Source organism: Rhinolophus sinicus, chromosome 14 (assembly GCF_057876585.1).
Source record: "Rhinolophus sinicus isolate RSI-liver-muscle chromosome 14, RSI-T2T, whole genome shotgun sequence".
NCBI classification, from domain to species: domain Eukaryota; kingdom Metazoa; phylum Chordata; class Mammalia; order Chiroptera; family Rhinolophidae; genus Rhinolophus; species Rhinolophus sinicus.
Genome location: NC_142514.1, coordinates 155,432,518 through 155,451,611, shown reverse-complemented (window position 1 = coordinate 155,451,611; position 19,094 = coordinate 155,432,518). Strand labels below are relative to the sequence as shown.

General features: G+C 33.4%; 1 protein-coding gene across 2 annotated transcripts in view; it reads right to left on the bottom strand.

The window, feature by feature from the left end:
• PRMT3 (protein arginine methyltransferase 3) overlaps positions 1 to 19,094 on the bottom strand; it is a 127,645-nt gene that overhangs the window by 58,315 nt on the left and 50,236 nt on the right. For both annotated transcript variants that reach the window (XM_019742634.3, XM_074336134.2), the window contains one exon: positions 3,358 to 3,436. In XM_019742634.3, the coding sequence (XP_019598193.3) occupies positions 3,358 to 3,436 (79 nt within the window). The remainder of the gene's footprint in view (positions 1 to 3,357; positions 3,437 to 19,094) is intronic.

Genomic DNA, 19,094 nt, shown 5'->3' with positions numbered 1-19,094 from the left:
GTAAAACTCACTCTTTTTGACTTTTTTCGTGTATAAGTCTACGTGATTTGATAAATATACAATCACGTAATCACCATCAAAATGTACATATAGATAAAAGATGTATCACTGCAAGCCTCACCACTCAATTTTAATCAATTGTATAATTTTATTACCTTTGTAGGGCTAAAAGTGATAATTCTGTTACTTGATTTGTCAGCTTTAAATGATATTCCATAAATTCCTGCTGTTAAAGATAAAGCAATTGAAGTATATGCACTTTCTCCCTCATGCCTTCTGCATTCCCTTTCCAATTTTTCTGAGATACAGCATGTGACATTGTTATGGTACAAAACATTTGCATTCTATGTTGTTATCCTAAAACATACATTTGTTTTTGCCTTAATTCTAGTTGTAAAAGAAACAACACCGGTTACGACCATTTTCTTAGTTTTCCTCCTCATCTCTTGGTTGGTTGAATGTAAAACACTACAATTCCTAACACAACTAGCATTTGTAAATCTTAGCTAAAATTAGTATAAGTAGTCTTTAGTAAGCCCAATTTCATTAGCTTTACAAAATTATTTTTATTAGTAGTAATAGAAAATGAGTTCTTGCTTGGTGATAACAAGGAGAATGAATACTCAAGTTACTGGCTAAGTTTTATCAAGTTTCACTTCATGCTATCATCTATGTATATATGTGTGTACGTGTGTGTACATATATATATTAAAAGAACATAAATTGAACACTAATTCATATAAAAATGTAAATAGGGCTCCCTTCATGTTTATATGGGTCTTCAATATTCTCCTCTCATATTCTAATTCTTTCTAAAATCTTTACAGTGTAAGTTGCTTAATAAATCTTTCCTTCAGCAAAACATGAAAGAAAACTTTACTTTGCAATAGAAGAATGAGCATGATGGTTGGTGACATTCATCAAGGCATACGCAAATGCACACAATAGGCTAAACTACTTCATGTTACTCATTTCTGACTTTTCCTTCTTTTCTCTTGATTCTGTTAAATAACATTCAACAGCACTACTTATGCAGTTAAATGCTGACCTCGCTTCAATATACTTCCAGATTATCTTAGTACTAATATTAGTTATATGAAAATTTGGAAAAAGCTAGACTTACGAGCCTCCACTTTATCCTTCTGATGATGGGAAATAGCACTGCCACTATTTCAACTATAACCTCATTACTCACATGCTGTAAGTTCTTAATGAATTTCATCAAGAATTCAATTTAAATGTATTAAGTTGCTGTCACTCCTTCAGTAAGATCAATGAATATCACTCAGGGAGGTATGGAAACAGTTTTCTGAATCTTCCCTAGAACAACTTCAAGGTAAAAAATCAGACTCAATAAAATACACGTTAGTACGGAAACAAGGGACAATGAAAATAAATATCCAGCAGATCTGAGTTTTAAAAAAAAAAAATCAAGGCTTGGCTGCTTAGCATATATCATCCAGGACCCTTTTGTTTCTAAAATCTCAAAGAGCTGTTTTCAAAATTACATGTAATAACACAAGTAAAGGCAGAGTATATTATCTGGCAGCTTGTACAGACAATTCACAAATGGTAGATAACACTAGTTTTTAAGTCATTAAATATAGTACTCATTTTAAAAAAAAAGCCACTGCAATTATCGAAAGATATAGCCAATAGTTGCAGGGCAAAATATATCTAAAAATTCTAGCCAAGTTCATGTCAGAGATCAGGAGTCTATCTTAAAATGGATGTAGAAAACAGTGATAAAATGAGAGCATTTGAAAAAGAAAGGCAATCCATTTAAATGCTATTATAAAAAGAACTCTATTGTCTTGGAAAATTTTCTCTGCGCTTTAAGTTTTGGCCTTACTGATGTCTATTGTACCATAACTACCAAAGTAATTTCATAGAACATGGACAGGCAGGAGTGCTTTATGTCACTAGTTCAAGATGTCTCCTCCTTTTCATCCATTTTTATAGAACAGTTTTATCAACTGCACTGACCATGGACGCCATTTGTTGATCCTGAAGCTTTGAGAAAGGGAAGGTGCAGGGAGAGGTGAGTGAAGGGAAACCAATGTTATTCAATTTGATTGTAATGCTTCAATTCAATAAACACATATGATGTTGTATCTATGCTCCAGGAGATGTAGAGCTCGCTGAAGAGTCAAAGATGAGCAAAACATAATTCCTGTTCTGAAAAAATATTTTGTTTGTGTACAACTGTTCACAGCAGAAGGCCTGTAAAAACCAGTATCACTTAGAGTATGCAGAGCTAAAATGATTAAGAATTCACTAGGGACATGAAAAGAAAGCCTTCCAAATTTATTGGGATCCACTTAAAAATACTGATTGGGTATGCTGTGCTTTAAAAACTAAGTAAAACCAGTCACTATTTAAATGTTCTCATTAAACCACATGGAAGCCAGGTTTATGTATTTAGTGAAGTCATGGAAAATTTGCCACTAAAGTGAATACCGTATTTTGCCAGGTACAATGCGCACTTTTTTGCCCAAATTTGTGAGGGAAAAATAAGGATGCGCATTATACATGGGTAGTACTAATTCCATATCTATAGAAATGTTTCTAATTCTTTTATTTATGCTTATGAGTTAAAAATGTAACTCTAGAAATCAATAATGATATCCGTATGCAAAATAATACCCTGGGATAATTGGTTTTGTGGAACTTATGACGAACTTGAAATGACAGAGTTCTTGGCCTTCTGTGATGTGTAAATATCATAAATTGGTTACCAGTACATAAAATTTCTTGTACCTTGTATCTGTTCTTGTGTTTTGTAATTATTTGTTACAGAAAATTTCTTGTACCATAATATGTTAAAAAATAAATACTAAAATTCCTTTATAATAAAAAAACAAGTACCTAAATGTAAACAAATAAAAAATTGAATTAAAAAATTAAAACACAAGATTTTTTTCCCTGAAAGTTTGAGCCAAAAACCTGGGTGCGCATTATACACAGGAATGCATTATATATGGCAAAATACAGTAACCTCTAACCTAGCATAAAATGTTCTTTTGAAAAAACAAATAACTAAATGTCATAAGGATTAAAAAAACAAAAACTTTGTTAGATTTTGATTTGAATATCACAGCTTCCAAACCCAGTCCTTTGTATTTTTATAAAAAGTGTTCTTGAGAATACCATTAACTTTGAGTCCTGCATATCTTATATATAATGTTCTACTATCAACAGTGTACTAAACAAATGTCTTAAAGCTCCATCTAATGGAAACATCTTTCATCTCTATTGGGAATTTTCTCAGTCATGCATAGTTTATTTGAAATCCAAAGGTTCATTTGGTTCTGCCATACTAAAATTTGATTATTAAAGCTAGAATTTTATACTCACCCGATCCTCCTTTTGCCAAGTATTTGTTCTTTGCATAAAGGACAGAATCTAACATAGACTCAAAAAGAAGAAAATAGCCCTGTAGAAAACAGAAAAAAAAAAGGATTTTAGAAATGTGCAATATCCTCATATGCAACCTGGTCTACCCTTTTAATGAAAAATATATTTTTTGCCTGTACTATAAAATGTTCTGCAAAGTTTTAAATTATTTTTTGCAGTAAGTTCTCCACATAATAATTAGAAAATCAGGCCAGGGCATAAAAGTGAATCCAGAAAGTTTATGGATTCAGTATATTCAGCAGGATGTACTGAACCTTCTTTACCTGGGCTTCCACTTTTTAGACAATTGTTTCTTCCTCATTAAAAAAAAAGAAATTAAAAAAAAAAGAAAATTCAGATGGAAATGGTTAACAAATCCTATAACTCTCTGAAATATTGTGAAATTAATCCAGAGCAGTGGTTCTCAACTATATTTTGCAATGTCCGGAGACATTTTGATTATCACAACTGGGGAGGGTGAGGAGGAGGGATGTTACTGGCATCTAGTAGGTAGAGCCAAGGATGCTGATCAACATCCTACAATGCACAGAACAGCCCCCACCACAAAGAATTGTCTGGCTCCAAATGTCCATAGAGCAATGGTTGAGATATCCTGGTCTAGAACACCACTTTCTGTCCAGTGACTTGCTCTTTGGTTAAATAAAAAAGGAGAGGGGATCTTTAATCAGTGAGGTTTGAGAAAATCAGATGCTATATCCTCCTCTTAGAGATTCATAGTGCACATTAGCACATTAATAGTTCTGAGAAGTGTTATGATGAGGAGGACAGTTGAACATATTTTAACCAAGTATTACCTACTCTTTGACTAGAGACCTGTTTTGTTTTGTTTTTCTATTTAACGTCTTGCACAACTAGTGTCGTTTGAAATACATACAGTTCATGAAACACTGCCCTAGTGTACTCCAGATTTGAGAGAACAGTAATGAATCCTCCACCAAGAAAGAATAATCATAGCACAAATGAGAAGATAATGTGCCATTACTGGTGTCACGACACAGTACATTCTAATAGTATGCTACACAGTTTATTAAAGAAATGACAAAGTAATCATGAGTGAGAGCTTAATGTCAGCTTCAGTCTGTTCTCCTACTGGAGCCCAATCACCAACAGCCCTGAGCAGCAGGAAAAGTTAAGTGCTCAGCACACAATATACCTTATTATTGCTTAGGGTGAAACATGAATTTTACCCTAGTGTTAGACTTCTAAATCAAAAGTATTCTCACTCATTTGTTTTGTGCACAAATAACTGTTTGACAGGATAAATACAATAGTCTTCAACCAAGATGAGGGTTTTAAAGGTTTCTCTAGAACAAGAAAAACCTGCAAATCTAAATGGATAATCTTCAACAAGAGATTAAAAGCAAATTTAAATTACAGAAAATACAGCTCTCATGCTTGACTCACTTATAAAGGAACCTAATTAAATTGCCGCTAGCATCTCTACTTTGGCATTTACCCCCAACACACTAATTCACAGATAAGAAAATAATTGCCTACAAAAGAAAGACTTAGCAACAAAGCTCTTTTATTAATGTGTTTGCATTATGAAAATTAAGGATTTGGTGGAAACTCTTTTTCTGGATAGAGTACTTCAGTAATATAATTCTTACAAGTTAGTTCCCCATTAGTATCATCTGTGTATTTAAAGCACAAGAGACTTTTGGAATTCAACTAAGAAATATTGATCAAGCTGACAGAATTCATGCAGATCAATACACACGAACGCTAATAAATAAGCATTAATTCGTTGATTAAAGTGAATTATAATTTATGCCAAGGAATTATTAAAAGAGGAGGCATCTATTTACCCTATGGGAAAAAGATCAGCTGGTAAAACATGTCACTAGGTTAAAGAAAAAAATGATTCCTATTTGCAAGACTGCTGCATGCTAAAACATTAAAATAAAATAAACCCACATTTTGGTACAAATTAAGCATTCATTACAGCCTAATCTTTTAAGGAAGAGGTTAAAAAAATAGTTTATTGATTTGGCATTGTGTCAAAACTGTTTCTAGTATTACTCTTTCAAAGTAATTGTCTAAGTATTTTGCTTTCATATGCTCAAATTCTATCTTACTCTCATGTACTACAAACAAACCAGAACAGTCTTTTTGATCAACAACTGACAGTAGCTTCTTCTAGCAACACGCTTCTTTACTGTGTTAAAGATAAAGTTATTATTAGCCATTCATTAGAGATTAAATTACACCATATTTTAAATTGGTATTATTGTCAATACCAATAATATAGTATGAGAGTGGACTCCTGGATTTAAATCCCAGAAGAGCCCCTTTTTTTCTATGTGACCTTGGGTAAGTATACATCATTGTGCCTCAGTTTCTTCACCTGTAAAGTGACAATAACAATGACATTCTATTTCATACAGTTGTTGTGAGGATTAAATATATTAATACACGTAAAAGGTTTGGAACAATAAGTCTCATTAGCTTAACTGGAAAAAATTAAGCGCTATTTAAAAAATATATTTGTGGGGTGGCCGGATGGGTCAGGTGGTTAGAGTGCAAACTCTTAACAACAGGGTTGCCGGTTCGATTCCCACATGGGCCAGGGAGCTGCGCCCTCCACAACTAGATTGAAGACAGCGAGGTGCCGCTGAGCTGCCGAAGAGGTGGCCAGATGGCTCAGTTGGTTAGAGCACGAGCTCTCAACAACAAGGTTTCCAGTTCAATTCCCTCATGGGATGGTGGGCTGTGCCCCCTGCAACTAAAGGTTGAAAACGGTGACTGGACTTGGAGCTGAGCTGCGCCTTCCACAACTAGACTGAAGGATGACGACTTCACTTGGAGCTGATGGGCCCTGGAGAAACACACTGTTCCCCAACATTCCCCAATAAAAAATTTAAGACAAAAAAGAAATATACATATATACACACACACACACACACACACACACACACACACATATATGTATTTGTAAAGGCTAATCAGAATTTTTAAATTATGTTTAATAAATTAGAGAATAAGGACTTACCAGACAGTCCAGAATCATGTAATATTTAAAGCATGGTCATATATTACAATCCATGAATAAGAACTACAATTCCTGTTTTTTCCCAAGAGTCTACCAGAATACATTTTCTTATGTTATTTCTTTTTTCACACCAGCCAAGACTATGTGTATGCATGTGCATACCAATATGCATGCATGCATATTGACAATTAAGTTTGTGAACTTGTTGCAACGATGTTGCTAACCTTTTTTTCCATATCAAAGCGATTATTCATTAGGAATTTGTACCACGGGACAAACAGCTAACCAAGTTTACTATTTGGAAGTTCTGAAAAGGCTGTGTGAAAAAGTTAGATGACCTGAACTTTTGACCAACAATTCATGGCTCTTGCATCACGACAATGCACCAGCTCACACGGCACTGTCTGTGAGGGAGTTTTTAGCCAGCAAACAAATAACCGTATTGGAACACCCTCCCTACTCCCCTGATCTGGCCCTCAATGAATTCTTTCTTTACCAAAAGGAAATACTGAAAGGAAGACATTTTGATGACATTCAGGACATCAGGGTAATACAACGACAGCTCTGATGGCCATTCCAGAAAGAGAGTTCCAAAATTGCTTTGAAGGGTGGACTAGGTGCTGGCATTGGTGCATAGCTTCCCAAGGGGAGTACTTCGAAGGTGACCATAGTGATATTCAGCAATGAGGTATATAGCACTTTTTCTAGGATGAGTTCTCAAACTTAATTGTCTGGCCGTGTGTGCGTGCACGCACGTGCACTTAAAATTTCTTTAAAATTAAGAAATAAAAATTAAAAACCCAATCAAAAATAATTTGATCAAATTGGACAAATCAGTGCCAATTCCAACTTCAGGATTTTTCTCAAAAAGATAATCAGCAATTTTTTTTCCCCTGGGCCAAAAGCATCCATTTACTTAATACTCTGAACTTCAGTTTTTATACTTAAGACTTTCCCATATATCTGCTTCCATTTGAACCAATAAACACCAATAAGCATTTCTCCACATACCCCTTAACAATTACCTTAGTTAAGATTAGAATTCTGATAGGTACAGCAATAATAGAGATAGTTTCTAAGATTCTACCTACTCAAACAACCTAATTTTCACATTAGAGAAATCAGTACTAGAGAGGTTATGTGACTTATTCTAGGTCATAACCGGAAAAATAATACTGGACAATTTTAGTTCCACTTACAAAACAGTGGCCTTAAGATTCAATTCCCACTGCTGCTAAACTCCATAATGAGGAAGAGTACAAAGAAACAAAAGAAAAAAGATAATCATCCCTGACAGCAAAAATACTCTTTCATAAACGCCATGTCTTTTCTTCTCATTTTTTAGAGTCAGCCAACATAATTAGGTGAGAGAATTTCACAAAGCAAATGATCAAATGCTTTTGTTGATGCATGTAAAGGATTTAGCATAGTGCCTGGCAAAGAGTTATCACATAGATCATTATCACAGGACTCTTTAATTTGGAAGAAGTCACTATATGGAGTCAGCTACTTTGCAGTAGAGCTAGGCTAAAGTAGAAAGAAGCAGAAAGCCACAGCAAGTCTTCTTTCATCTTTCCCTACTTTTATTTCCTTTTTTTGCTTTGCATTGGTGTATAATTAAAAACAATTTCTCTATATCTATTTCTGATATCTTTTTCATCTCAGTAGCAAGCTATTGCTTGCGTTTCTTCCTTTTCTGTGAAAATACTTTCTAAACCTTAAGTTAAAGAATAAATGAACTCGCAAATCAATAGAAAAGTATTCCTTCAAAACAATAGATTACACATTTCTTCATAGAGTATCTCCTAAATATGCTACCATTTTTAAGACTCAATGAATTGTAACAATTTTATTGGTCATTCATTTTACTTAGTATCCAGATATCTGCTCAACTACTATCTCCTCAAAAAGAATTTTCATTCTGTTTCTACATAAAGTATCTTCAAGCTCCATTTCTTTACCGTTTTCAATTTCATCATAGCACTTAATAATTAAAATATTATTTATTTTGTGTTTACTTCCTTACTAAAATGAAAGCTCCAAGAGGAGCAAGGCCTTTGTCCATATTGTTTGAAGCTCTATTCCTGAGGGCTAGAACTGTGCCAGGAACACAGCAGAAACGCCCAGAAGTAATTTTTGAATGAATAAAAGAATTAGTTATTAAGACTATATATGCATATCATTACACATTAAAATGAAACAATGCCTTTTTTGTTATTTTTCTGGTACAAATTAAAATCTGTTACTTTAAAATGCTGCTTTGCTTTCTAAAATTAAAAATTTCAAATAATGATGATGATAATTATTAAAGTTCACTGTATTAGGTTTCTTTACATGGCTTATTTAATTTTCCCCACAGCATATTTTATTATTTCCACTTAACTGATAAGAAAATAAGTCTTAAAATATTAAATAACGTAAAATAATAGTACTTGAAAAACAGCTCATAATCACAGAATCAGTCGAATGAGCCATATTTTGAAACTTGGTCTAACAAAAGAGGTCAAGATCTGAATCACTATTCTATGTTGCTTCTTAAATTGATTTATATGATTAAACATAAGATTTAGTATTTGTATTATACCACGCTACGTTTGTAATTAAGTACTCAAATGTTCTGAAATGAAAAATTTCCCATGCAGCATATTAAATAAGATTAGGATTTACTATGGTATATCATTCATATTTCAGTGTGATAGCTTAGTTGGCAACTGGCTCTTAGCCACCATCTATTCTGAAAATTACCCATTTAGAAAATCAATGGACATACCAGAATATATGTAGAACCAATATATGACACTTTATGAGATAAATTAATATGCATAGTTAAAAATACTAGCAGATGAAGAGATTCATACATGTATTGCTAATGGTTATTGTCCTTTCTCTCAACTTTCCACTTTGCTAAACTTCATTTTACTATAGGCTCCCTCCGTGATAGTATAGTTTTTAATTTCCTGGGAATTGTCCTTGGTTCTGAACCAAGTCATTTATTACTGATATCAGAAGGCTTTGCTCCAAATGCCCTGCTCATCTGCAGTGTAATTCAGACTGTAATTTCACAGGCTGCTGCTTCACCTGTAGGGGTGCCATCTGGAAGAGAATTATACACAGTATTTTCTCCCATGATGCTCATGGGGCACTCTTCTTTACAAACTGACATTTACTTTTTAAAATTAAAATTTGCATGACACTTCAAAAATTAATTACTAAAATGGAACACTTTGATTAAATCTGAAACTAGAACATTAACATTATTCATTAAAACGGGAAACTTATTTTTAAAATGCCTGCTCATGGTATTCTTGGAATAAATTAATGATAAAAGAAACTTGTATTACCTTTAGGATAAGGTGCTTCAATTATCTTTTTTTTTTCTGTTTAAATAACTAGATTATTAATACACCCTTAGGTAGAATTAACTATTTTAAAAAGTGAGGCAAGGGAGAGGCACAAATAAAATGAAGAGTTAATCTGTACAAAGTTTAGTGACAAATAGTCAATAATCTGGATTTATTTAAAGAGAAAAATAAAAGATTACTTCCAACAAATAAAAAAGCCTACAAAATCTAATCCCTAATTCTTAGTATATTTCTGAAACATAATAAATATTTGATGACCTTTTTTCCAATATTACTTTCAGTTCTATAAAATTTACTGTGGATAGAATTTTATCCAATGTGATTGGAACTACTAACCCATTGTTAATTGAAAACAATACATTTTAAGTAAAAACATATAAATGTAGATTTGTTTACCAATACTTTTTGAGGATGGATCCATCGATTAGAATCTTCACCATCTTCCTTGCATAAACCATAATGGATTGTAAATAATTTCGTTTGAGTAATTTTAAAATAAAAAAGAATCTCAGGGCATTTGCCAAGTGGAGAGCCCCTGAATCCTGTAATTCCTACCTTCCCATTCTTAGTCTTTCACAATTTAACTACTTTGTTCAATGACAAATATTTAAAAAATCTTGCTCAATATTTGTTAATATTAACTGATTTTACATAAATAAGCAGGCAAACAAATACAATAAACTCTTGGAAAACACATAACCCAACTGACAGGAGCAGAACAGGAGCAACACACTGAAGGGAACTTAAGTGTCCAGGTAGTCATAGCAATCCAGCAGGTGCGACACAAAAAGAATGCAGAACATCTACTTGGTGAATTAAATGCAGGAAGCTTCAATTGCCTCTTCAGGTGACAAAATAAGTTGTCATGATGTCACCTTTTTTAGGAAAATCTTCCTTGATGCCCAAGACTAGGGCAGTTGGCCTTCATTATCATCTAAGTTGGAGGCTGAGTTATTATCAATGCACAGAGATGAAATCTCTAAAGCAGGGTTTCTCAACCCTGGCAATATTGACATTTTGGGGCAGATAATACTTTATTGTGGGGGCTGTTCTGTCCATTGTAAGATGTTTAGCAGCATCCCTGGGTTCTACTTACTAAAGGCCAGCAGCACTCTCCTCCTGTGCCGTCACCTCCCTGCCCTATTGTAACCTAAAATGTTTCCAGACATTTCTCATTGCCCAAATAACCACAGGGGGCAAAACTGGACACCATCCCTCCATTGAGAACCACTGCTCTAGAGGTATCCAAAAAATAATTAGAAAAAATCTGCTCCTAACCTACAGTGTTCTCTGCTAAAAACGTACTAAACTTAAGATTTTACAGGATATATCTGATTTCATCTGATCTCAGATGATTTTACAGGAAGTAAAGTAACCTCTATTTATTTCACCGTTAAATTTATAATAGCCTTAGATATTGAATACCTGAATTGCAAAGATTTTTCAGTGACTCCTGAGTCTATCACTTGACTCTTTCATCTTAAATGTGCTAATGCTAACAACTTTATCACAAGTAAGATAATAAAGTTACATGCATTTTAAAAGTAATTATGTAAAAAAGGTTATTAAAAGAAAAAATTACATGACTATGTAATATGCAATAATTTGGGTAAAAGTAAATAGAACATACATTCATATTTATTTATAAATGTTTAGAACATGTTTGGAATAAGACACAATTAATTAGAAAAAATGATAAAGAAGACTAAAGGACTAAAAATACTATCATGGAAAAAGAACAACACTTCATAATGATAAAGAGGCCAAACTTTATCAAGAATACATAATAATCCTAACGTGTATACACCTAAAACACACATTAAAAATATCTGAAGCAATAAATGACAGAACTGAAAACAATTCCTGAACTTTAGGTAGAAAACATGTATTATCCTTTTAGCACTCAATTAAATAAGTAGACTTAAACTAATAAAGATTTAAAAGACTAAATGATCTATCTACCAACTTGACCCAACTGATAATTATGTAACACTCCATTCTAAAAGAATGTGGAACATTCAACAAAATGGACCATAAGCTGAGCCATAAAACAAGTCTGAAGAAATTTAATGGAATGATAACATACAGTATGGCCCTTGATATCAACCAAATCAAAGTAGAAATCAGTAACAAAAAGATATCTACAAATACATGGTGGTGGAAGGAGAACTGACTCTGGGTAGTAAACACACAATGGGATTTATAGATGATGTAATATAGAACTGTACACCTGAAATCTATGTAACTTTACTAACAATTGTCACCCCAATAAAACTTTAAGTAAAAAAAAGAAAACAAAGATATCTAAAAATTTTCCAAACACTCAGAAATTAAACAACATACTTCTAAATAACTTGTGAATCAAAGCAGAAAGCACTAGGGTAATATTTTGAATTGAATTAAAAAATTGTGGGATGTAGCAATTGCAGTCATAAAGGGAAATTTAGTTTTAAGAGTGGTGGAGAAAGCAAGGTACAGACCAACATGTAGAATATGCTTATGCTACACTAAATATAAGGGTGGGGTTTGTAATATATTTTGTTCATTGCTTTATCCTGCCTATAACAGTGCCTGGCACATAACAGCCACAAAATATTTGTTAAATGAATGAATGTCCCAACAGGTGGGAATATACATACATGTTTATAACAGATTAAAATATTTCAGGAACCGTTAAAGGATTTTGTTGGCGGATTCAGGGTAGGTCCTAAGTGGTAGTGTAAAGACAAGGGAGGGATAAAATTTATAACTTCTATATATTATTACTTAGTCAAAACACAACAATGAAATTTTACATGTACATCACAGAGCAGCTATTTGTCAGATCAGCTATTTCATTATTATTTCACTTGATCACCACCTTCTACGCAAGAATGAGAATGGTGATAACTAACACTCAGCACCTATTATGTGCTTTTACTGTCCTGCAGGACTACTTCCCGCCTCGTCTCATACAACATACAGTTCTCCCTTTTCCGTGTTGTGGACTTATGGAGACACACTCAGCACAAGAGCTAATTTCCTCTGCATAGTTTGAAAAACTTTGATGAGTTTAAAAGTATTTCCTCCACTAGATGGCACTCTCACTTAATCAACAAAAGACTGAGAGTCAAATTGGCTCTTTTCCTCAAACTGCAGCAAACAGTCCAATCAGCAGCTCTATCAAAGGAAAAAGTAAGGGGGATCAAATATATGGTGATGGAATGAGAACTGACTACGGGTGATGAACACACAATGGGATTTATAGATGATGTAATACAGAACTGTACACCTGAAATCTACGTAATTTTACTAACAATTGTCACCCCAATAAATTAAAACAAAACAAAACAAAACAAATCAAGTTTAAAAAAAAAGTGAGTCAATCTCAAAATCTTTCCAAATGCACAAGTTAGCCTTACCCCAGACTTACAGAATCAGTTTCCAAGGAAGAGGGCAGAGAATGCATGTGTGTTTCTAAAACAATATTGCCAACCCCAAAGTGGTTGGAAAAAAATCATTAATTATAACTAGATACTCTACTCTTAAAAATATAATTATTAGCTAATTCTTGTTTAAGGAAATTATGTTAAGGTGCACATATGAGTGACTCTATAATACTTATAAAGTATAGATTTTTGGCTGTAGAAGGGATGAACTCTATTAACAGTATGATCCAGAACTTAAAGAACAGAATCTCATTCCATTTCCAGCAACTGCATTTTAGAAACTAATGATCCTCTAAGTACAAAAATTTGCTAGAAGAATTTTTAAAAAAAGTACATCTTATTAGATGCATCAATAAGTTGGTTTTCACCTTTAGAGCATTGGCTAAATCTAGTTAATGAACATGGGAAAACAGGTAACAAAACCCACGGAGTCATGTAATGTGAGGAAAATAAGAGGAAATTGTCCCAAATAACAGAGCAAATGTGAATTTAAAATCTCATTTGCTGCCAAACCTCCCCCTCCTAGTCAACTCAGTTTAGAACCTTGGTGCTGAGTGGTCAAACACATACTTCCTCCCCACCTCACCTCCAATAATTAACATAAGTCAGGCCTCACATAAATTTACAACCCTAATTTACAATGCCTAGTGGCAGACAAAACTTCAACACAATAATTTAAAAGTGATTCTGCAACATATTCTGTTGGAACGACCATACAAAAACAGGTAGTCTCATACCACTATTAGTAAGACAGCAGAATGAATATTGAGAATTTGGCAATAACTAGTAATACTAAATATGCATTGGCCCCTTGGCCCATTAACTGCACCTCTAGGAATGCAAAATGAAATGACACATGCATTCCTAGACGTAGGAATACTATAAATATAAATATAAATATAAATATAAATATAAATATAAATATAAATATAAATATAAATATAAATATAAATATATAGTATTATCTGTAATAGCAAAAGAATGGAAGAAATTTAAATGAGTGTTAGTTGTACCCATTATATTTATATACACAATAGAGTATTATACAGCCACAGAAAGGATCGAGGAATATCTTTATATAATGATTGATATAGAGTGATCGCTAAGATATCATTTTAAATTTAAAAAAGCCAGATACGAAGCAATGTATAGAGTATGCTAACTGCATTAACACCAGGGTAAAAATATAAATATATACATATCTGATATTTTAAAAATAAACCAAAACAAACAAAAAATCATCTATTCACTGAGGGACAGAAGGAATGGAATCACATAATGTTTTTTTTCACAATTAAGAACCAAAATTGACCTAAAAAAGGACAAAGAAGTAATCCCCCCAAATTGAAAATAAAGGAAACAAATCTAACTGCATGTTAGTTGGTTACATGACCAGAGAAAAATAAAAAACTCTATAATCTTAAATTGAAAATTATCAGTGTAAATTCATGATTTTTTTATATTAAAAAAAGAGGTATATCTGTCCATTAAGAAAAACATATAAGCAATGACAGTCTGGTAGCAATGAACACTCCTATAACCCAGACTGTGATCTCTACATACTGTTTTCCAATGAAAGAGCCAGGATTCTTTAATTCCAAGCTTAGGCAGTACAAAATGACTATAAAATGCTTTATAGTACCAGAAAGTAAAATCTGAATCATAAACATACTTATTTTATATTTTCTGTTTTTCATTATACGTAATATATAAGAACCACTGGGATTTGTTACAGGGACATTAAGAGGCAAGTTCAAATGTTTCCCATTAGCTAAAAATGGACTGACCTGAACATCAAAAATTATAATGACAAGGCCGGCCCGGTGGCTCGGGCAGCTGGGCATAAGTGCTCCTAACTCCAAAGGCTGCCGGTTCGATTCCCACATGGGCCAGTGGGCTCTCAACCTCAAGGATGCCAGTTAGATTCCTCAAGTCCCGCGAGGGATGGTGGGCTCCGCCCCCTACAACTAAGATTGAACACGGCACCTTGAGCTGAGCTGCAGCTGAGCTCCCAGATGGCTCAGTTGGTTGGAGCGCATCCTCTCAACCACAAGGTTGCCGGTTGGACTCCCGCAAGGGATGGTGGGGTGCGCCCCCTGCACCTAGAAACAGCAACTGGACCTGGATCTGAGCTGCGCCCTCCACAACTAAGACCGAAAGGACAACAACTGAAGCTGAACAGCACCCTCCACAACTAAGATTGAAAGGACAACAACTTGACTTGGAAAAAAGTCCTGGAAGTACACACTGTTCCCCAATAAAGTCCTGTTCCCCTTCCCCAATAAAATCTTTAAAAAAAAAAAAAAAAAAAAAAAAAATATATATATATATATATATATATATATATATATATATATATATATATATAAATAAAATGACAATGACTCAAAACACATCAAGCATATTAAAAATACATGAGTTCATAATGACACCAAAAAATAATTTAAAAATCCCTTTAGAAAATGTTATAAAAACAATTCACAACTCTGAAAATGGCAAATAAACAAAATAATAAGCATTTATCCTATTTTTCCTATATATATTTCATAACCAAATATTTGATGAAAGTACTTACAAATAATTTCAGCTAATAAATAGAGAATAAATGGTACAATTAGAATATTACAGTTTTATAACTACTAATGAAATAATGAATCTACGAAATCATTTTCAATGGCTTCTAAAACCTTTAGGTCAAAGGATGATAGGGATCTTTGTAATGAATAGATTAGGCTGACAATTCCAAAAGCCATTGATCAATCTCAATATAACAGAGACACTAGACACTAAGAAGCCTGTGACTCAATGCAATAGAAACTAACCACCACCACCCCACGTGAAGTATTCGGGGGCAGGGTGGGGGGGAGCGGGAAATGCTTACATTTATTAAGCCTTTATTTATGAACCTTGTATTTCCAGTTTACAAGAAATACAAGGGATAGAAAACCACACATTAAATGACATGAGGATGCAATCATCACACAGCAGAATATTGAAAATCCTACAAGACAAATGACTCAGTTTCTTCAAAGAATGGCAAGAAAAAAAAGGGACGGAGGTGAACATATAGCTTAAGAGATTTTAGACTTGATACCAAAAGCATTACCCATAAAAATCGACAAATTGGACCTCATCAGTATTAAGAACGTTTGCTATGAAAAGACCCTATGAAGGGGACAAGCTACATAGTTGGAGAAAATATTTGCAAACCACAGATCCAATAGAGACCTAGTAAATAGAACTATCAAACTCAGTAGTGAAAAAACAAGCTAATTAGAAAATGAACAAAAGACATAAAAAGACATTTCACTGAAGAGGAGGTACAGATGGTAAATAAGCATATAAAAAGATGTTTAACATCATTAGACATTAGGGAAATGTAAATTAAAACCACAATGATATATCACTACACATCGACCATGTTTCCCCGAAAATAAGACCTAGCCGGACCATCAACTCTAATGCATCTTTTGGAGCAAAAATTAATGTAAGACCTGATATATATGTTATGTTTTATGTTATGTTTTATGTTATGTTTTATGTTATATGTTATGTCATGTCATGTCATGTCATGTCATGTCATGTCATGGCATGTCATGGCATGTCATAACCGGATCTTACAGTAAAATAAGGCCGCATCTTATATTAATTTTTGCTTCAAAAGACGCATTAGAGCTGATGGTCTGGCTAGGTCTTATTTTCGGGGATACAGGGTATCAGAATGGCTTAAATAAAAAATAGTGAAACATGAAATGTAGGCAAGGATATGGAGAAACTGGATCACTCATACATTGCTGGTAGGAATATAAAATGGCACAGCCCCTCTGGAAAATAATTTGGCAGTTTCTTAGAGAACTAAACATACAATTACCATATGACTAGCAATAGTACTCGTTGGCATTTAACTGAAAGAAATAAAAACTTATGTTCACGCAAAAAACCTATATACAAATGTTCATATAGCTTTATTTGTAATAGCACCAAAGTGGATATCCTTCCAAAGTCAAATGGTTAAACCAACTATGGCACACCCATATCATGAAATACCACTCAGAAATAAGGAAGATATCATTGACATGAGCCATAATTTGGGTGACTCTTCATGGAATTACGCTAAGTGAAAAAAGTCAATCCCAAAGGTCACATACTGCATGGTTCCATTTACACACATTCTTGAAATGACAAAATTATAGAAATTGAGAACAGATTAGTGGTTGCCAGAAGTCAAGATGGAAGACTGAAAGAGAGAGATGGGTGTGGACATAAAAGGACAACAGGTAGGCTCCATGTAGGAATGGAACTGTTCTGTATCTCAATGGCATCAATATTAGTATCTGGGTGATACTACTGCACGATAATTGTTAAAGATATTATCATTGATATAAATTGGGTAAAAGCAAAAGGGAACAAACTATCAGAAAGAAAAATTAAGAAAACAATCCCATTTACAATTGCATAAAAAAAAAAAAACTCAGTAATAAATTTAACCAAGGAAGCAAAAGACCTCTACTAAGCATATTATAAGACACTGAAAAGAGAAATTAAATACAAATAAATGAAAACATATACCATGCTCATGGATAGGAAGAATATAGTTCAAATGTCCATATTACCCAAAGCGATCTATAGATTCAACACAATCCCTATCAAAATACCAATGGCATTTTTAAAGAACTAGAACAAATAATCCAAAAATTTATATAGAACCACAAAAGACCCTGTATAGCTATTGCAATCCTGAGAAAAAAGAACAAAACTGGAGGAATCATGTTACCTCATATCAAATCATACTACAAGGCCATAATAATCAAAACAGTGTGGTATTGGCATAAAAATAGACATACAGATCAATGGAACATAATAGAGAGCCCAGAAATAAACCCATGTCTAAATGGTCATTTAATCTATGACAAGGAAGCAAAAATATACATTGGGGTAAAGAAAGTCTATTCAATAAATGGTGCTGGGAAAACTGGACAAATATACATGCAAAAAAATTAAACTGGATGACTTTTACACGCCATATACAAGAACAAACTCAAAACGGATTAAATACTTAAATGTAAGATCCGAAACCATAAAACACCTAGCAGAAAATATAGAAAGTAAACTCTCAGACATTACCCTTAGTAATATTTTCACTGACATATCTCTTCGAGCAAGGGAAACAAAAGAAAAAATAAACAAATGGGACTGTAACAAACTAAAAAGTTTTTTCACAGCAAAGGAAACCATCAACAAAATGAAAAGACATCCTCCTGAATGGGAGAAGATATTTGCCATAGATACATCTGATCAGGGGTTAATATCAAAAATTTATAAAAAACTCATACAATTCAACACCAAAAAAACAAACAATCCAATTAAAAAATAAGCAGAGGACCTCAATAGACATTTCTCCAAAGAGAATATACAGATGGCCAATAGACATATGAAAAGATGCTCAACATCAGTAATCATCAGAGAAACGCAAATAAAAACCACAGTGAGATACTACCTCACACCTATCAGAATGGCTATCATCAGTAAAGCAATAAGCAACAAGTGTTGGTGAGGATGTGGAGAAAAGAGAACTCCTGTGCACTGTTGATGGGATTGCAGATTGGTGCAGCCATTATGAAAAGCAGTGTGAAGGCTCCTCAAAAAATTAAAAATAGAATTACCTTATGACGCAGCAATTGCACTCCTGGGTATTTATCCAAAGAAATCCAAAACACTAATTTGAAAAGATACATGCATCCCTAGGTTTACTGCAGTACTATTCACAATAGCCAAGATATGGACACAACTCATATATTATGCCCATCAATAGATGATTGGATAAAGAAACTGTGGTATATTTATACAATGGAGTATTGTTCTGCTATTAAAAAAAAAATGAAATTTTACCATTTG